This window comes from Tachysurus fulvidraco, chromosome 25 (genome assembly GCF_022655615.1).
Source record: "Tachysurus fulvidraco isolate hzauxx_2018 chromosome 25, HZAU_PFXX_2.0, whole genome shotgun sequence".
In the NCBI taxonomy this organism is placed as follows: Eukaryota; Metazoa; Chordata; class Actinopteri; order Siluriformes; family Bagridae; genus Tachysurus; species Tachysurus fulvidraco.
The window spans coordinates 11049259-11066655 of record NC_062542.1 but is presented as its reverse complement, the minus strand read 5'-3'; the positions used below and the strand labels follow the sequence as shown (position 1 = coordinate 11066655).

The 17397-nt window shown below is 35.8% G+C and overlaps 1 protein-coding gene across 1 annotated transcript in view; it reads right to left on the bottom strand.

The window, feature by feature from the left end:
* Positions 1 to 17397, bottom strand: part of LOC113657805 (contactin-associated protein-like 2) — a 214651-nt gene that overhangs the window by 91270 nt on the left and 105984 nt on the right. Inside the window, exons 8-11 of the mRNA XM_027169891.2 lie at positions 16710 to 16968; positions 10151 to 10300; positions 4294 to 4456; positions 1163 to 1269 (exon numbers count right to left, since the gene is read on the bottom strand). Of these exons, the coding sequence (XP_027025692.2) occupies positions 1163 to 1269; positions 4294 to 4456; positions 10151 to 10300; positions 16710 to 16968 (679 nt within the window). The remainder of the gene's footprint in view (positions 1 to 1162; positions 1270 to 4293; positions 4457 to 10150; positions 10301 to 16709; positions 16969 to 17397) is intronic.

Here is a 17397-nt window from a genome sequence, read left to right as displayed (position 1 = left end):
TGTACAAAATCTTCCTTGAACGATGCCACTTGCTTAGTTTGTACATTCTCATGGTTGCTGCAGTAGCGTTCAAGACAAAATAATGACAACACTAAAACCCAAAATTAGCATCTTATCATGGTCATATATACCATATGACTGTACAAACTTATTGATGTACAATTGTGTAAGATGTTCTGCAAATGTAATGTGTGGTGTTTGGAGGCAGGCTGCAAGTGTGTAAAGTTGGCATAAAGTTTATTCATTTGAATTCATTAATCAGTATCCATTTTCCTAATTGGGGTCAAAGAACAGGCAGGCAACATGATACTAAGGTAATCTACATATAATTGTATTTCAAATAAATAAGCAGAGGTCAAAACCAGAAAGTACACAGATCTAGAGAATGATGAATTAAATAAAAGGCTTAGTAATACGCATTAACAATGGCAAGATTTTGTGATGTGACAGGATGCAGGATGGTATAAACAAAAAGACTATTTAAGGGGTGAAAATAAAACATCTGGACATAATCAGGAACACATACTGATGACAGAACAGGCTACAGGTCATTTAGAAAACCCTTTTACAATTGCGTTAGTGTGGCTAAAAACTGTTGTATTGATTAAGGAAGCAATTAAAGTGGCGTTGTTTAGGATAGTTTAGTGACTGGAGCAACCTGAGTTGTGGCTTTGTTTACAGGCACAAAATGGCCAAAAAGTAAGAACTTACGTTGGTTTCGTGGTAAGTTTATGTTACCATGCAGTGAACTACTCCTTTCATAGAACAGCACAAACTGGTTCCAACCAGAACAGAAAAAGTAACGTGTAAATACAAGTGGTATTATGAATTACAAAAAAAATTTTTTATGCTCTATGTTATTGTTCAGAAAAATACCCCCCAAACAAACAAACAAACAAACAAACAAACAAACAAACAAACAAACAAACAAATAAAAATGGTAATGCTAGCTGTAGCCGACTCCCAAAGATTCGCAGAACCCAACAGAAAAATAAACAGGTACTATTTTTTTTTAAATCATTGCTCCTTGGTGGTCACAGTAACATGTTAAGGCTAGTGTAACACTCTCCTTTGTGTGTACTAAAAGCTGATACTGTATATATTTATATTTAACACATTTCAACTGAATTGAATGACCGATTTTAGGACTGTGTGTACGTACAGGAGTGACAGGTAGCTCCGGCGTACCCGATGCCATCACAGGAGCAGCTGAAGGTGTCCCAGGTCTGAGTGCACCGTCCTCCATGCTCACAATGATTGGGCAAACATCTGGAATTGAAGGAAAGAGAATCATTAGCATAAATTCAGTTTCACATCAAATGCCACTGTAGCTTTGTCCTTCTGTTCAAAGTCACACAGCTTTGCCTTGGGGTAAAAAAAGGGCAAATTATTGTGCTTCCATGAGGGACCAGCTGAATATGATTTGTTAGATATAAGTGCTTATTGGAAGACATCATTAGTTCCTGGGCTGAATAAAAAAGTAATTCATAACACATTCATGCTTGTTCTACACTTTTTGTTGGAGTGTGTGTATTTTCAGAATTTATAAAAACAACGTTTCATTTTGTGCAAAAAAAAACTTTAATCAACTCCAACTGAGGGCTTTTTAAGGGAGCAACAGTAATTGGACAAACTAGCAATCATAAATTAAAATCTAATTTTTAATGCTTTGTTGCAAATTCTTTGAATCAACGACTGTCTGAAGTTTCACACTGACATCTGTGTGCTCTACTCTCTAGCATTTTCTAATGTCACACCTTTTATTTAATTCCTCATTCTTTACATCTGCATTTTCTAATGTCACACTCATCACACACCCCAAACTTTGACAATGAATGTTAAAGGCATTTCCTAAGACATCATATACACAATCAAAGCTGCGTAATTATCATACTGACAAGGCATGAAAAAAGATTAGCATATTTACCATACATCGATCCTCTGTTTTTGTCCCTAGCCAGAAGATAATTAAAGACCAAAAGATAAAATAACTAATTGATTCACCGTGTTTTCTTCTTGATGTAATTAGTCCATTGAAAAGGTGTTTTAAATGAACAAAGATTACAGAAAAGTAATATGGCAACTCATGTCCCAGTTTCCGTAGACAGATTTCTGAGGCTGCCCTTGTCAGTTGTGTGGCAAATTCATTAGCAGAGCTGAACACAGCATGAAAAACAACTGGCTTGTTGATCTCATGCTTTGTGGGTAGAGTTATAAAAATGGAAGTTTGCAGTGACTTTTTTTGTTCTGCTACCTTCTCTTGGAGGGTGGTATATGTTCTGTTGGGATATTATCTGTCAAGAATGCTAGGATTAATTGGGTTAGCACCCCGACCATCTGCTGCTGGAGCTTTACACCACGAACTCATCCAACACCCACAATGTCTCTGTCACTGAGAGCACACATGGACGGCCTCGCCACTGATGCAATATAATAAAGACAAAGTTGCACACTGTGAAGACCAATTTGTCTGAGGCTGTGTTCATTTTAAGCACTCTGTGCTTTAGATAAATGCAGAGTGATGGTAAATGAGTGGTATTCAAAAATGCAATGGTTAAATCTTTCAGTATAGTTTGCTCTTTAATTCAAATTGGTTATCCTAGTCCTGACCTTGTCAATGTTGAAAATTTTCTTCATTTAAAAGAGATTCCTGAATCTCTTTCATAACCAGCTATGTGCAAAATGCACGTTATCAAAGGAATCTGTTTGCTAATGTGTTTGATATACTGTAGGTTTATCAAACCTATGTACTGAAGGTTTATATACTGTACATATATACATATATATTGTTGAATATATTTTGATTAATCACTATGTGTTTTCAACAATTTTCCCTAGATTGTATAAACCTTGCTGATGTGGTTTTGAGGAAAGACTCTGGCAAGTTCCCTAAGTTCTGACTGTTCATGTTTGATTTCTGCCAAAAATTTTGTATCACTCAAAAATTTTGTCTCACTCACCACTCTTAAGGACGTCCTTATCATACTGTATATGCAGATTTTTTCAGAAACTGTTTGTATGAGATTTCACACATTAAAATTGTATTCATGAAACATGGAACTCCTGCTGTGTGTAAATTTACTTCTTTACTTCATTTATTTACATATATCTGCATGATTTACTGTACTTTCATGCATAGAATATAGAGTCTCAATTATAAACACATCCTCATGCCAGGTTATTAGGTTGTGGACCGAGATATGTGAAAACGAGAATTTTTACACAAAACAAGGTTACACAAAAAATACAGGTGCTGGTCGTATAATTAGAATATCAGAGAATATATAAAGACAAATATCCTGAATGCAGATGAGCTATGTTGGTGTTCAACATACATATGTGAGTGCAAAGAAAATGTTAACTAGTTAAATAAAAACTTTTTTCAGTTCAGCTTATGCAAATATGTACACACAGCTTTACTTAAAAAAAGAGATAAAAAAATCAATAGTTAATAAGCTTTATTTGTAGTAAATGATTTAATGAAAGAATAGCTTAATCTTAAACATTTAATTTCCAGAGCCGAATTTTTTATATCCTCCATTTGTGGGTAAAGGAAAATATAACAAGTCACTCTAGCAACGTCTTCAGAAATGAAGCAAAGTTAAAAATCCATATAGAAATATACATATACATATACGAATATAATCATTAATCAATGATGCTCTGAATATGTTAAAAAGTGTTGGTTTCACTTATACACTAGGCTTTTTATACACAAAGAACCTATTAACTATTCAATTATTTAATTCTAACCAGCTTCCTAATTAAGAGGGGGCAAAGGAGCAAGACTAACATAAGAATATTGGATTTGTTTAGAACAAGCCAAAATGAATTGTTTCCGATCCGAACCAACAATCAACCACACAGTGAGCTCCTAATTATCTGTTTCAGATAGCACCTGGTGGCTAAAATTCTATAGTCAAATAGCAATATTTTAAGGTATTGTCTTTTTATTTTTCCATGTACTCTGCTGTGCTCTCATGTACTCCTTCATGGTCTCTTTTGCTAACTGTGATTTGGCTTTGTTTGAGAATTGAAGTGATTCTTATTTTTGAGCTTTGTTCTTGTAAGTGGATGGTTAGTTTATTTTTTGAGTTATACCTTTCTTTATTCTTTAGATCTTTAGGTCTTTAGATACTGGATTTAGCTTTCTGGACAGGTTCAACCCTTTCTTTTTCTAAGGTTTTGTATACAGCCTTTAAGTATTTTCCCAGAGTGGCAAACCAAATAACCTTTAAAAGTACAGCATGGAAGGTATAGTATGGAGGATGGTCAGGTATCCAAGATAATTACCTGTCTACAATGGCACACATATCCAGACTGACATTCTGAAAAGCTCCTATCACACCCTGCTCCACTGCTGATATGTCGGCCAACTGATCGTCCACCTGGATGAGCTGCATGCAGCCTTGAAACGAGCGCTGTGAGGGGGATACCCGGGTCTGTAAGAAATAACCTGTACACAGAACAGCAACAGACAATAATCAGAATAATTTATTTCAATGTAATTAAAAACCTAATCTATTTTCAAAAGGTAACTATCTACTCTATTCTACTTCATGAATAAGGATTGCATTTCTGTCATTTTGGCTTGATATGAATAAGAATATGACAAGGTGGCATTGGAAAATTTTCAATATATCACTGCATGAATTTTTACATTAATCAGTGCAAAATCTCTTTAGATAAAAATATGTCTTCGATCCTCAATTTAGTATTTAGCGTTTAATTTTTGACACAATGATTTAGTCATATGTTCACATAACACTCATATGTTCCTCAGACACTCCAGGCAAGCTCCTATAGGAACTTGCCTGCTTTTATTCATACTATTCTTTCAATAACCCTGTTTCATGCAGCCACCTGCAGGAATCTAGCAAGTGCTTCCCGCACAACTACCTCAGCAATGCAGAAAAAAGCTCCACTTCAGCAGCACAAACAGCGCCCATGTTTGCGTATGCGGGGTGTAGCCAGAACAGCACCAGCGGCAGACCAATCATCAATGTCTTTCATTCTTATTATTTTTTCAGAGGTCCGTAGGCTGTGGACAACATTAACTGCCGTAACCTGCACCTCCTGATGACTGCCCTACTTACCGCATTGGGACCAGCCTTGCCCACACAAAAGGGACACCATACAACCATGCAGCACACCTGCACCGCTGATCTCGTACCACTCCACTGCTCCACTAAGATATGTGTTTCACTCTCTCCCTTTTTCCTTTTTTTTTGGCTTTCCTTTATCTTTTCACTGGCACACTTGCACTGTGAAAAAAACCTTACACAAATTTTTACCCAGACCCTTGTCCTGGGTGTACTTTTCCAAGGCTTGAACTAACTGTAAAGAATGATGAGTTTTGTTCTCAAAAAAAAATTAAAAAAATTAAAATTAAAATGCATAAGCGGTGAATAACTCTTCCTCTGAAGTACAAGTTATCCACAATTTTTCATCTGGATTATTTTGTAATTTGGCTTAAACTTCATTTGAAAATCCAGCAAAATGTCTGTCCATAGGCACAAGAAAGATACTTGTGGATACAAAATACTGGAGACAAACAAGGGGGGAAATTTTCATGGGAAGGTAATTTTTATTTTAAAAATTTATTACATTTTAGTTGTTTTTTATTTAAGCATTCCTCACACCTCTGTTAGTTATTCCCTAATGTCATAGTAAGAAGAAAAAAGACTGTATTCTTAGCAGATCACTTATATTATAGATCACTTATATAAAATTATTTGCATTTTATTATACTACAGTCCTTTTTTAGTGTTACAGTAATAACTGTTATCATGCTATATGCTTCCTCCAAGAAATGTCCCGTGTATATTGGCAGCATTTTGGGCTAGATGTTTACTTAAATTTTTCTTGTTCTCTTTTGACTATAATCCTAATCTCCTTTGCATTATTTTATATGCCCTAAATATTGATGTTGACAGTATTTTCTCACATAATACTTTCTATTCCTCGCAAGGAGGTCGTGTGGACATAATTGAAAAACTCCTCTCTCACCTCTACACTTTCATGAGAAACACCAGAGGGAGGAAAACACCATGTTCAAAAATTTATCTAGACCATCTGTTGTCTGTCTGATATGTTTTTTCTGAGTGTCAGGCTGCCTAAGCAGTGGGGAGATAGAGGAGTATACGACAAGGGAAAGAAAGTCCTGGTTGTAATAACATGATAGGACAGCAAGAAATAGTAACATCTGATAAGGAAGATGCACCATGTAGTATCTGAATGGCTTCTACAAACTGTGTGTTCTTGAAACAATGCCAGATGGAGGACACTGGTTCATTTTAGCTTTATTGGATAACAGTGCAATTACTACCTGACTTTTCAAACGCATTCACATATCTAATTATATCACTAAGCAGGAGGACAGCAATGACGTGTTTGTGTGTTGGTGTGATTCTGAGGGCCGGAGGTGATTTATAGGGAACTGTAGAATATCATTGGTTAGATGATGAGTAATGAGTACCTGTATCCTCTATGTAAAATTCATGACAAGCAGGTTGATACTCTTGGGAATACAACATTATGCAACTGTTATCCATGTTGTTAGGACAACAATGTTTTCCATGTTTTTTTTTTTTTCTTTTACATTGGAAACTTATTTATATTGTATTATTGGCCCTATTCAACTCAAGTACTGTAGTTATAAGGTAGTTCCAGCAGAGTAACACTTTTTTGTTATATGTTTTTTTTTTTAGAAATATAATCCTTGAGTTTTGTTAATGGAATCGTGTTCACAGAGGTTCTACACTACAGTTCACTGTCATTGCAGAACAAGTGATTTAAACATACACTTACATTCTTGTGCTGCACTTCAACCCAGATACAGTGCATAATGATTAATAATAAACTGTTAACAATGTTTGCAATCATATAATGACACAGTGTTAGGTACTGCACTTTATGAATGTATTCTAGAAGGTAAAAAAAAACATAATATTCTTTAAACAATGCACTATTGTAGCAATCCAACGGTGTCATTGGAAATATTGCACATACAGTGAAGGGCAGTTAGAGTCTGGTATCAGGATATTCTTCAGTCAGAGTCCAGTGTAAATGTAAGAGAATAATTCTAGAGTCTGTGGCTTAAAAGCAAAGCCTTATTATCTTATATTATAAAACGTCCTAAGTGGTTACTTGGACACAAGAAAGTTATGTTAAGTCCGATAATAATGTGAAAAGTTTCGTGTCCTTCACAATTATGTGGTCCAGAACTATTGATTACTAATGAATAAAGAAAATCTGTTTCCTATTTTTAACAACTAAGAAGTAGATCCTCTTTATTTTTCCCTACCTAAGCCGCTATTAAAGTGATGCATAAATGCTATCGTTTGCCTAAAGGTTATTAGAGGTTGTGTCTTTGAGCATCTATATAGAGTGAACATGAGAGTTGAATGAAGTTAAAATGTTGACTGTACTGTAATATTACAGTATGCAGAAGATTTTATTGGCTCTCTATAGGAACCGAGGTAATAACAGCATTGCAATCATTGAAAAAAGATGGTTCTTTTAGAAGGATCACAGTTGTAGGTAGAACTGTAAAATTTCTGTAGGCTCCTCACACTTTAATGAACCTGTATATTAATTCCATAATACAAATGACCTTATGCAAGTTTTACAGTCTTAATATTGTTAATACTGAATGTCAATGAAAGTTCACTCTTTAATGTGTCATAGGTTTATAGATAATGATGGAATTCAGCATTAAGATGTGCTGACTAGGAGATTTAACACCTCTCTGTGCCACCAATGTGTTATATGACCTTGTGAAACTAGCAATCCGCTGTAAAGGCCCAAAGCATATAACTTAGGGTGCCAAATCCTAAATCCAGGACAGACACGGCAGACATTTATGGATAAACATAATCTGCCCCAAGTCAAACTGACAGTGATGAGAGTGTGAGTAGTCAGAAATACAAAATATCCAAACTCTACAGAAGGGGCTTTATCTTTTACAAACACCTGTTTATGCTCTCACATGTGTGCGTACTTAACTCCATATTGATAGAGATAACATCCAAACCGAATGGATAAAAATAATACTCTACTAGAGCTGCATTATAATAAATATGCTATTTTTATTTTATGGTACATCACTTGACCAGTGAAATGTCAATAGGGATGAGTACTCTGGGATGATTAAAAGTAGGTTTGGATCACAAGTCAAATAAAACTGATTCCAGCATGTGCAAATGGTTTCGCACTGACTGCTCAGTACGTATCCAGCCAACACCAAACAAACAGACCATATTTTATGTTCAGCCCATAGAGAGGAGTTTGGCAATAACCAGTATGTTGTGCTGATGAAAATGGTGTTGGAACTGATACAATGACTCACTGACGGAACATGCTGCAGATGAGCTACAGCGGTAATGGCTTGTCCCAGTCTAGCCTGGTGATTTGTGCCATTGACCTTGCTGTCACTGAGGCTCTAATTGGACGGGGCTTTGGATTTGATGCTAATACCCAATTAAATCCATTGTGCTTGTGCCTGTTTCTCCAAATTAATGTCTAAGTATCAGCAGGCTTAATTAGATTGCTGTTTAGCCTTACTAGCAAAGCCCCGGGACAAACTACTGGCCAGGATCTTTAACCTTTTGAAATAAGACATCTTTTTCAATAAAAAAAGAGATGCTGTGTAGAAGACACCATATTTACGTTTAATCTGAGATTTATGTATTATAAATGTAATTGAATTATCTTTAACAAATTCGTTTCTTTCGGTACACTTCCAAATCCACTCATCCTAAAATTTCAATTTCTTAATACAAAACCTGGTGAATAAAGAGTTTCTCATTCTGACGTACAATAAGCAGCATTCAAAATCAATTACGCATAGATATTCAGTCGAATTGCTGTTCACTTCTTGTAGCGAAGGGAATCCTCTATATATATATATATATATATATATATATATATATATATATATATATATATATATATATATATATATATATATAATTTATCTTTAATTTAGCTACATGGTGTTTCTGATCTCTAAATGGAATGGCAGTTCATTTCATTTCTAGTGACTTAAATCTATTATTCAAATAGAAATTCATTGTAAACATATTAGAGACAAAGATGCTTTAGCCCTGAGCTAAGGATAGACTATCAATAAAACAATGACGACGAACTGTTGAGTTATTGTGAGGTTTGAACTTGTTCTTTGTACTGTGTGTAACTGTCAGGGGAGAACTAGAGAGGTGGAGAGTCTGGAGCTTCATTCTCATTTGGTCATTGTGCCATTGGGAAGATGAGTGTGAGTGATAACGCTATCAGACAATCTATCCTTCAGCATTAACCAGTATCTCTGCCCATGGTGTCACACACTGCCATGAAGATGGACTACCATTTTCACTGTACACACTTCCATTTTTGACACACTGGATAGTGGTTCGAACTGGACAGATGGCTTGGTGTGTGGACACACATATGAATCCATCTTTTGGGTACCAGTGTATATAGTGAGTGCAGCTGGACCCCAAGTTAATATCACAAAACATCCAAATAAAAGGTAATCAAATTTATTACACACTGATTATAATGGGTCTTTTAACGGCATCAGTATGGCTAGCAAACAAGTGCTCTGTAAGCCTGGTCAACTAAGCAAACAGAACAGGAATTCTACTGAGCAACATTTTAATAGCAATTAATATATTTTAAATTGTAATTACAAATAACCCTCTCCCTTCCCTTGAGTATTCGGAAACTGACAGTTCATATGAGACATCAGAACAAAAAAAATCTATACAAGCTTTCATCTCAGACAATTTGACTTCAAATTTCTGGCTTTCTTAAGCAGACCATCACCTCTCTGGGTTTTATTTTTTTATTTGAGACTTTAAATAAAATGCAAGTTGCATTAAATTTCAGACGCACATGGGCTTCTTCAGAAACTCAATGCACGGAAAAGTTTTTACCTCCTTTATAGTGCTGATTTTGCAAACTGAAGTAGGAAGACAGGCCTTTGTGCACTGAATCCAGCTCCCATCAGGAAGCTATTAAAGATTTGAAACCCTTTTCTCAAGATGCATAAAGCACTTTCATTTCAGTTTTTCAAAAGCAATACAAACAGACATTTTCCATTCTGCGTTTAGCTTATGTCTAGATATTGTATTTAAACTACAAGCCTGACCTCCGAAATGATACAGTCCTCCAGTGGTAATGTGAATGAGCGTGTTGGACTTCACAGCTGATGATTCCTCTCCATCTATGGTCAGCATGGCAAAGTTCTCTTTGGCCAGAAAGCGGACATCATGCCATTCTCCATCGTTCAGCCCTGAACCTGTAATTATAAAAATATACAGACATTTGAGAAAAGAAAAGGAATATTACTAGATTCAGTGCAGACATTATCTTGAATGTAAGACAAAATCTGATCACCGAGTAAGATTTTTAACGTCTTTAAATAACAAAACATTCAGAAGAATTATTTCATAAAACATTTTTATGAAGTTTCTCTTATTTATTACTATCACACCCACGCTAGACATGGTGTCAGATCTACCAGTTGCATAAACTCCAGCCCCTAACATGCACTGTGACTTACAAACATGACCTCCCCACAGGACTCCCACACCCAGAACACTCAGGCACTTCTACGCTCACGGTCACCTTCATTCTGATCACGTAAAGCTTTTTCCAATCACCTGCTCTCACAGCCACTGCACAAAAGAGCCCAGTTTGAGTCAGTTTTGTTGTCAACACTACTAAGCCTTTGTATTGTGTATGATTACATAGTTTCCTGACTTTGCCTTTGCCTAGCCTTTTTGATACTGACTTTGCCATTACCTACTGTTTTTGAACTCTTTGCCTCTTTTCTTTTCTTATTAAACTTCCTTATGTGGAATCGTGTCCTCACAGTCTTTCATTATCCGAGACATGAAAGTAAGCCATTAATTAAAAAATGGTCAACAAAAACACGAATACTGATAATGAGAATGGATGCAAGCAATCAAGAATATTTTTGCACGCTTTTACACACACGATTGTTGTTTTATTTTAATGTCTGTAATGGTATTTGGTTGAAAGCTTCTTGAATTAACTTGACTTGAATAAGTAAATCTACATGCAAACACATTACAAGTCAAAGTGGTGAGGGTTCTTGTTGAATGTGATTGTACAACTGTGTACATATACAGTAAATAGTAAATAAACAAGTGAATGGAGATAATAGGTTGAATGTCCACTTGGATGGACTGAACTGAATTGCATATAATAACTGATTTTTTTTCCCCAATGCAACATTCTGCAAAGATGATATTCATAAAATTGTATAGCTGTACATGGTTATTTTAAAGAATAGGCTTTGACAGCTGTTACACTGTCATGCATCACAAAATGCAAACATGGACAGATACAATGGATGTAAAAAGTCTCGAGACCCATGTTAATACATCAGACGTAAAAAATAAAACCAAGTTAAATCATATCAGAAGGTTTGAACCGGATTGCAATGGCACTGAAACCAGAGTGACATATTTCGAAGAAAGAAGATAAAGACTTAGAATAAGCTAATTATATTATACTTTGCACATCCATCTATAATTTATGTGGCTGTATTAGAATCAACCTATCATCAAGCTAACAAAACAGTAGTCAGTACACACCTGTCTACTTCTGACGTGATTCACGCCAAATAAACCTTTTCTTGTAGGATTTTTTTGACATCATCTTGGTTGCATCCTACTGCAATAGACACGGGCCACAAAGAGCTTAAAAAGCATCAACAGCATCTCATTGTTCAAAGATATCTTTCAGGAGAAGGCTACAAAGCAATTTCCAAGGCAGTAGATATTCCATGGAACACAGTGAAGACAGTCATGAACAAGTGGAAAAAATATGGCACAAAAGTGACGTGAACAAGAACAGGACGTCTCTCCAAAATTGATGAGAAGGCAAAGAGAAAACTGCTCAGAGAGCCTGTCAAGAGGCCTACATTAAAGGAGCTGCAGCTTTTTCTGGCAAGTACTGGTTGCTTTCTCCATGTGACAACTATCTCCAGTATTCTTCTTCTGTCTGGGCTATGGGCCAGGGTGGCAAGACTCAAGCCTTTTCTGACAATAAAACAATATCTAGACTAAACTTTCCAAAAGAAAAAACAACATACACATCAGCCACTCAAAACCATGTGGAAAACTCATGCTCTAATGAGACCAAGCTTTTAACTTTTCATAACCGGCCACAAGTGTCAAAGTCGTGCTTGACACTATACACCCCATTCATGGTGGTATTCAGTGGTAGCAGTGTCATGAAAGTGGTAGGAATTACAAATAACCCCAAGTACCAGTCAATTTTGGCACAAAACTTTCTGGCATCTGCTAGAAAGCCAAAACTTCAGATGACTTTCAAACTTCAATGTGACAATCATCCAAAGCACATTTTCAGATCAACAAAGGAATGGCTTCAGCAAAAAAAAAGATGAATGCTTTAGAATGACCCAGAGCTGAATCCTAGAGAGGAAGGGGGCATAAAGATGAAGACCATGAACAGGAGATGTAATTTGACAGATCTGTAACATTTTTGCAAAGTGGGAAGAGTGTTAAAGTCAAGATGTGCCAAGCTGATAGACCCTTAACCAAATAGAGTGCTGTAATAAAATCAAAGCGTGCTTCAACAACGTATTACTTCAGAGGTGTGCACATTTAAGCAATTAGATTATTCTTCTAGTTTTTTATTTTAACGTTTTTTTTTTTTTTTTCTCTGGAATGTGTCACTTTCATTTTCAATGGCATTCTACATGCTGCACTTTTTACATTAAAAGTGGAAATCACAAAATACCCGGACATTATATATCCATTGTGCATGTGTGTATTATGCCATTATCATCTATACCAGTATTATACTAGTATACAAGTATCAGTTCTCTTTGCTTTAATCACTTAATACTGTAATTAAAACCTTGCATGGAAACATTCATTCATTCATTCATTCATTTTCTACCGCTTATTCGAACTTCTCAGGTCACGGGGAGCCTGTGCCTATCTCAGGCGTCAAGGCAGGATACACCTGGATTGAGGATACACCCTGGACGGAGTGCCAACCCATTGCAGGGCACACACACACACACTTGCATGGAAACAAAATTTTTTAATATACAAGCGGTTTGCTCTGATATGTGTCGCTCTGATATGAGTGACAGCCATGTGAATAAATAAGAAACTTATTTAAAGGCTTTATAAATAGAATATAAACTCTGGGCTAGTGACACTAATGAATGACTATAAAAAATATGACTTTTAAAGGTCTTAAGCTACAGTCAATTAATAGTGCAGATAACAGGGTTGTGAAACTGCAGTTCCAGTACACTTTTAATTTTCATCACATCCACATCTGCAGTGCCCCATGAACCCCAGATCCTACTGAAACCTGTTCCTGTATATAGGGGTCCCTGCTTTTGATCTCACACACACCTGTTCACAATCACACAGACTCCTTTAAATAACCTAGACCTAAATAGTCTTTGCAAAAGTCTCCCCCTAGCATTGTGCCTTTCCCCTTTTGTTTCACTATTTTGACATCTGCTTTTTTTTTTTTATTGTTTACCCATTTTCCCAGTCCAGGTCATGCCTGTTTGCTGATCACCTAACCTCTTGCCTGTACCTTGTCTGGAGTATTGCCTAGAGTACTGCCTCTATTTAAAAAAAATAAATAAAAACCTAAATCCTGCACATGGATTCATCCTTCTGACTTTGTGACAATTTTATACAACAATAAATAAATTGATGACAGATTGCAATACCGATATTGAACTTTTTTGTAGTCAGGAGTCTTCCAGAAAGCAACATCTATCTAAAACCCCAAATTACAACCCCATATACCCATATGTGGGCCTACTACACAAAGGGCACTAACCATTACATAACTGGGATCAACCGGAATGGTTATTGAACTTCTCACTCGACATAAGTACCTGACCTCACTAATACGTCTAATTGCACAAATCACTATAGTGACATTTCAAGTGGAAATCCTTCCCAGAACAGTGGAGACAGTAAAGTTGGAGAACAATTCCACATTGCTAACGATGCTTTGGGATGGGATGTTCAAGAAGAAAAAGACGCCTTTATTATTATTATTTTTATTACAACACAGTGATAGCCTTTCCATATCCTTATATATATAAGTAAGGAGGTTTGGGTCAGAGCACAGGGTTTACCATTATTAAGTGCCCCAGTAGCGGAGAGGGTTAATGGCCTTGCTCAAGGGTCCAGCAGTAACAGCTTGGCAATATGCATTTACATACATAGAACATATACATATAATATTGGACTTCATAAACAAACAGTTTTTAAGAAAGTGACTTTTAAGGAACTTTTATTTAAACTGTCAGTCTGAGTGTCTGAGAATGTGTATGAATAAAGAAAGAACACTATATTCATGCCAGGACGAGCACAATGTAATAATCTCCCACTCAGACTGCAAGCCGAGCAGCACAGCACACGTAGCAGCCTGCAGCGTTACAGCCCTGTATTTCAATTCTACTTCTCCTCGCTTTGTTCTTCGTTTCTTTATGTAACCCTGTCAATTACATTTGAATCATCTTGTCGTCCACCCAGTTTTTGATTCAGCATGTTTTGGGATTTTACCTGAACTCTTCCTCATGTTCTATATGACACATAATTTTCTGGTTAATATGGTTGCTGGTTAATATGTGAGTTATTGTAACAGTGCAGTCATTGTCACAAAAATACCAAAAATATACAATCTACTGACTGCATGTCTTGTTTTTGTTTGCGTGCTATAGTCATAAAAATTGCTTCTGTCTCGGCAACTGACCTATTGCAGAAAGTGCATCAAAAGTAAAAACAGATCATCCTATCATAAAGCTCCAGCCCAAGCTAAACTTGGTACTTTTTATAGTTTTGTCTCCTTATTGGCCACAAAACATGCAACAGAACAGAGCCTTACTTCAGAGAACAAAGAATTTAGAACCAAAGCTAGTCAAAAGCTGGAGGGCTACATAAATTTAAGTAGGAAAACAGTCTCAGTTTTACACATGGATCAATATGTGATAGACTACTGAGTAAACAATAGGCAGTTCTCTTTCCCAGCAAACCTCACATGCCTTGAAGGCATCTGTTTCTAACTGGCGATGCCAAGAAAAACACGGCCTTTTATGGGGAGGAAACAACAACATTTCTTATAGAAGTTTTCTTTTTTCATGTTTTTTGCACATTATTGACTGCTGTGATTTATCATTCTGTCATTCTTCATCATTCTACAGATCCAGATTTCAGTGGCAAAAAATCTGATTTATTTATCTGTGTATTTTTGCTAGATGAAACAGAATTTAAAACAATGACGATGCACACTATAGGAAAGCCTGTACCATGGATTTATATTCAACTCTATTTATTTTTTAGTTTTAGCTCATAGCTAATGTCTTATTTGTTATAATGTTAACTAAATTTGTCAGTGCTGATTTTTCAGTAGTATAAAAGTGTGACTAATGTTATGACCAAAAAAAAGTAAAAAAAAATTGCAACCTTATTTTTACAAAGTTTCAGATATCTATGAAAACCACCTTAATGTAATTAACTCACAATTACTAATTATAATCTCAAGGGTGTCCAGCCATGCAGCCATCCATCCATCCATCCATCCATCCATCCATCCATCCATCCATCCATCCATCCATCCATCCATCCAGCCATCCATCCAGCCATCCATCCATCCTGGAAAGCTTAGTTTTTCAACAAGAAATTAACTGGTTTCAAGTTCTTCTAGAATCTTCTAAAAGATTATGAATCCATTACACTATTAATAAAACACAATACAGTAAATGTACCAAAATACTAATCTTTTTGTTTGAAGCTAAAAATCCGACGTTATATTTACAGCAGCAATGTTTTGTATTCGTATTGCATCTATTCTTTGCAGTGGAACTGGCCAAGTATTGGTGTTATCTAATTACCATCTATAAAGGGTGACATTATTCATAATTTTAATTAGCTTTCATAAAAATCTTTTTGCAGTCCAATAAAACAGACTACCCATCAATCCTCAAAATGAATAAACCTGCTCTTAATATACAGAGATTCTGGTTTCCTGTTTCTGGATTTCCAAAAGTACAAACTATATGCATGTAAAAATACAACAGCATAGACGTTAATTAATAGGTGGCAAAACAGTCAGCAAAATTTAAATCATACATGACAACATAACTAATCAGATCCAAATGAAATTTCTATTTCTATAAAGTTGCGTTCTACAAATTACATTGTTTAATTATATTGAAATTTGCTCTATTAATAGGGACTTTTATACATTTCTATAAGCCCCAGTGCTGTTATCCTGTATTTTAATGTGTCTGTAACAATCATAGTAATTGCTCAGAGAACATCAAGGACCCAAGTTAAGGTCACTGTGTTTCTGACCTTTAGTCTGGTAGAAAGAAAACAATGCAATTTTGTTTCTCCAAAAAAAAAAAGTCAAAATTTTCCAGTTTGCTTAAACTTTTCTCTTTGGCTATACTATGCACACACTATTGCTATTTAAGACAGTTAATAAGTTAAGTATTTATACCACAAGATCAGAATGTCCTATGAAGAATCGAGGATGTCTTTGGGGATTAACTAGTCCAAGTAATGTGACGATAAGCACATTTTTAAGAAAACTAAACAAATATGCTAAATAAAACATTAGCGCATGAGCTCCCAGAAGAAACATAGTCAAGTACAAAACCTCCGTACCTGATGCCAGGTCAACCTGTGAGCTTTTTAGCTGGAGGACACTGATGTGCACCATGACTTTGCCATCTTTCAACACAAGCTCCAACTTGCCATCAGCCAGTGTGCTGAACAGGAGCAGGCCGTTAGCATTCCAAGTGCGAAACTGGAAGCTTACGGACACCATGTTGTGTTCCCTTCTGCCCGGTAACTGCAGGAAACTTGTGGCATTGAAGAAAACTGGGAAGGTGTGAGAGTCCACGCAGAAAAATGTCAGGTTGCGCTACAATTGGGGCAGAAAATTAGAAACATTTTATTACAGTCTCAGTTGTAATATTTAGCCCACAGTCCGTATGCCATGAGAGGAGAGGAGAAATTATTTTTATTTACTAGTTTCCTGATTTGTATATAATTCATACCTAATTTATTTACTCAGTGTAATAATCATTATTTTATATTTATACCTGTTATTTATACTAATATTAACAAGCTTGCTGGAACATTTAAATTTGCTGTATAGTGTGTGTATATAAAGTTGGTTTAGGGAAGTGTTTTAAATTTTTTTTAACTTTTTATTTTACTTTAACATTAACACAACACAGTGGTACCGGTATCTCATAGCAGCATATGCAGCCACATACAGTAGGCCATATCACCTTACAATCTTTGGATATTCATGTTCATAGATATACAAAGTGCAAAAACATTATAA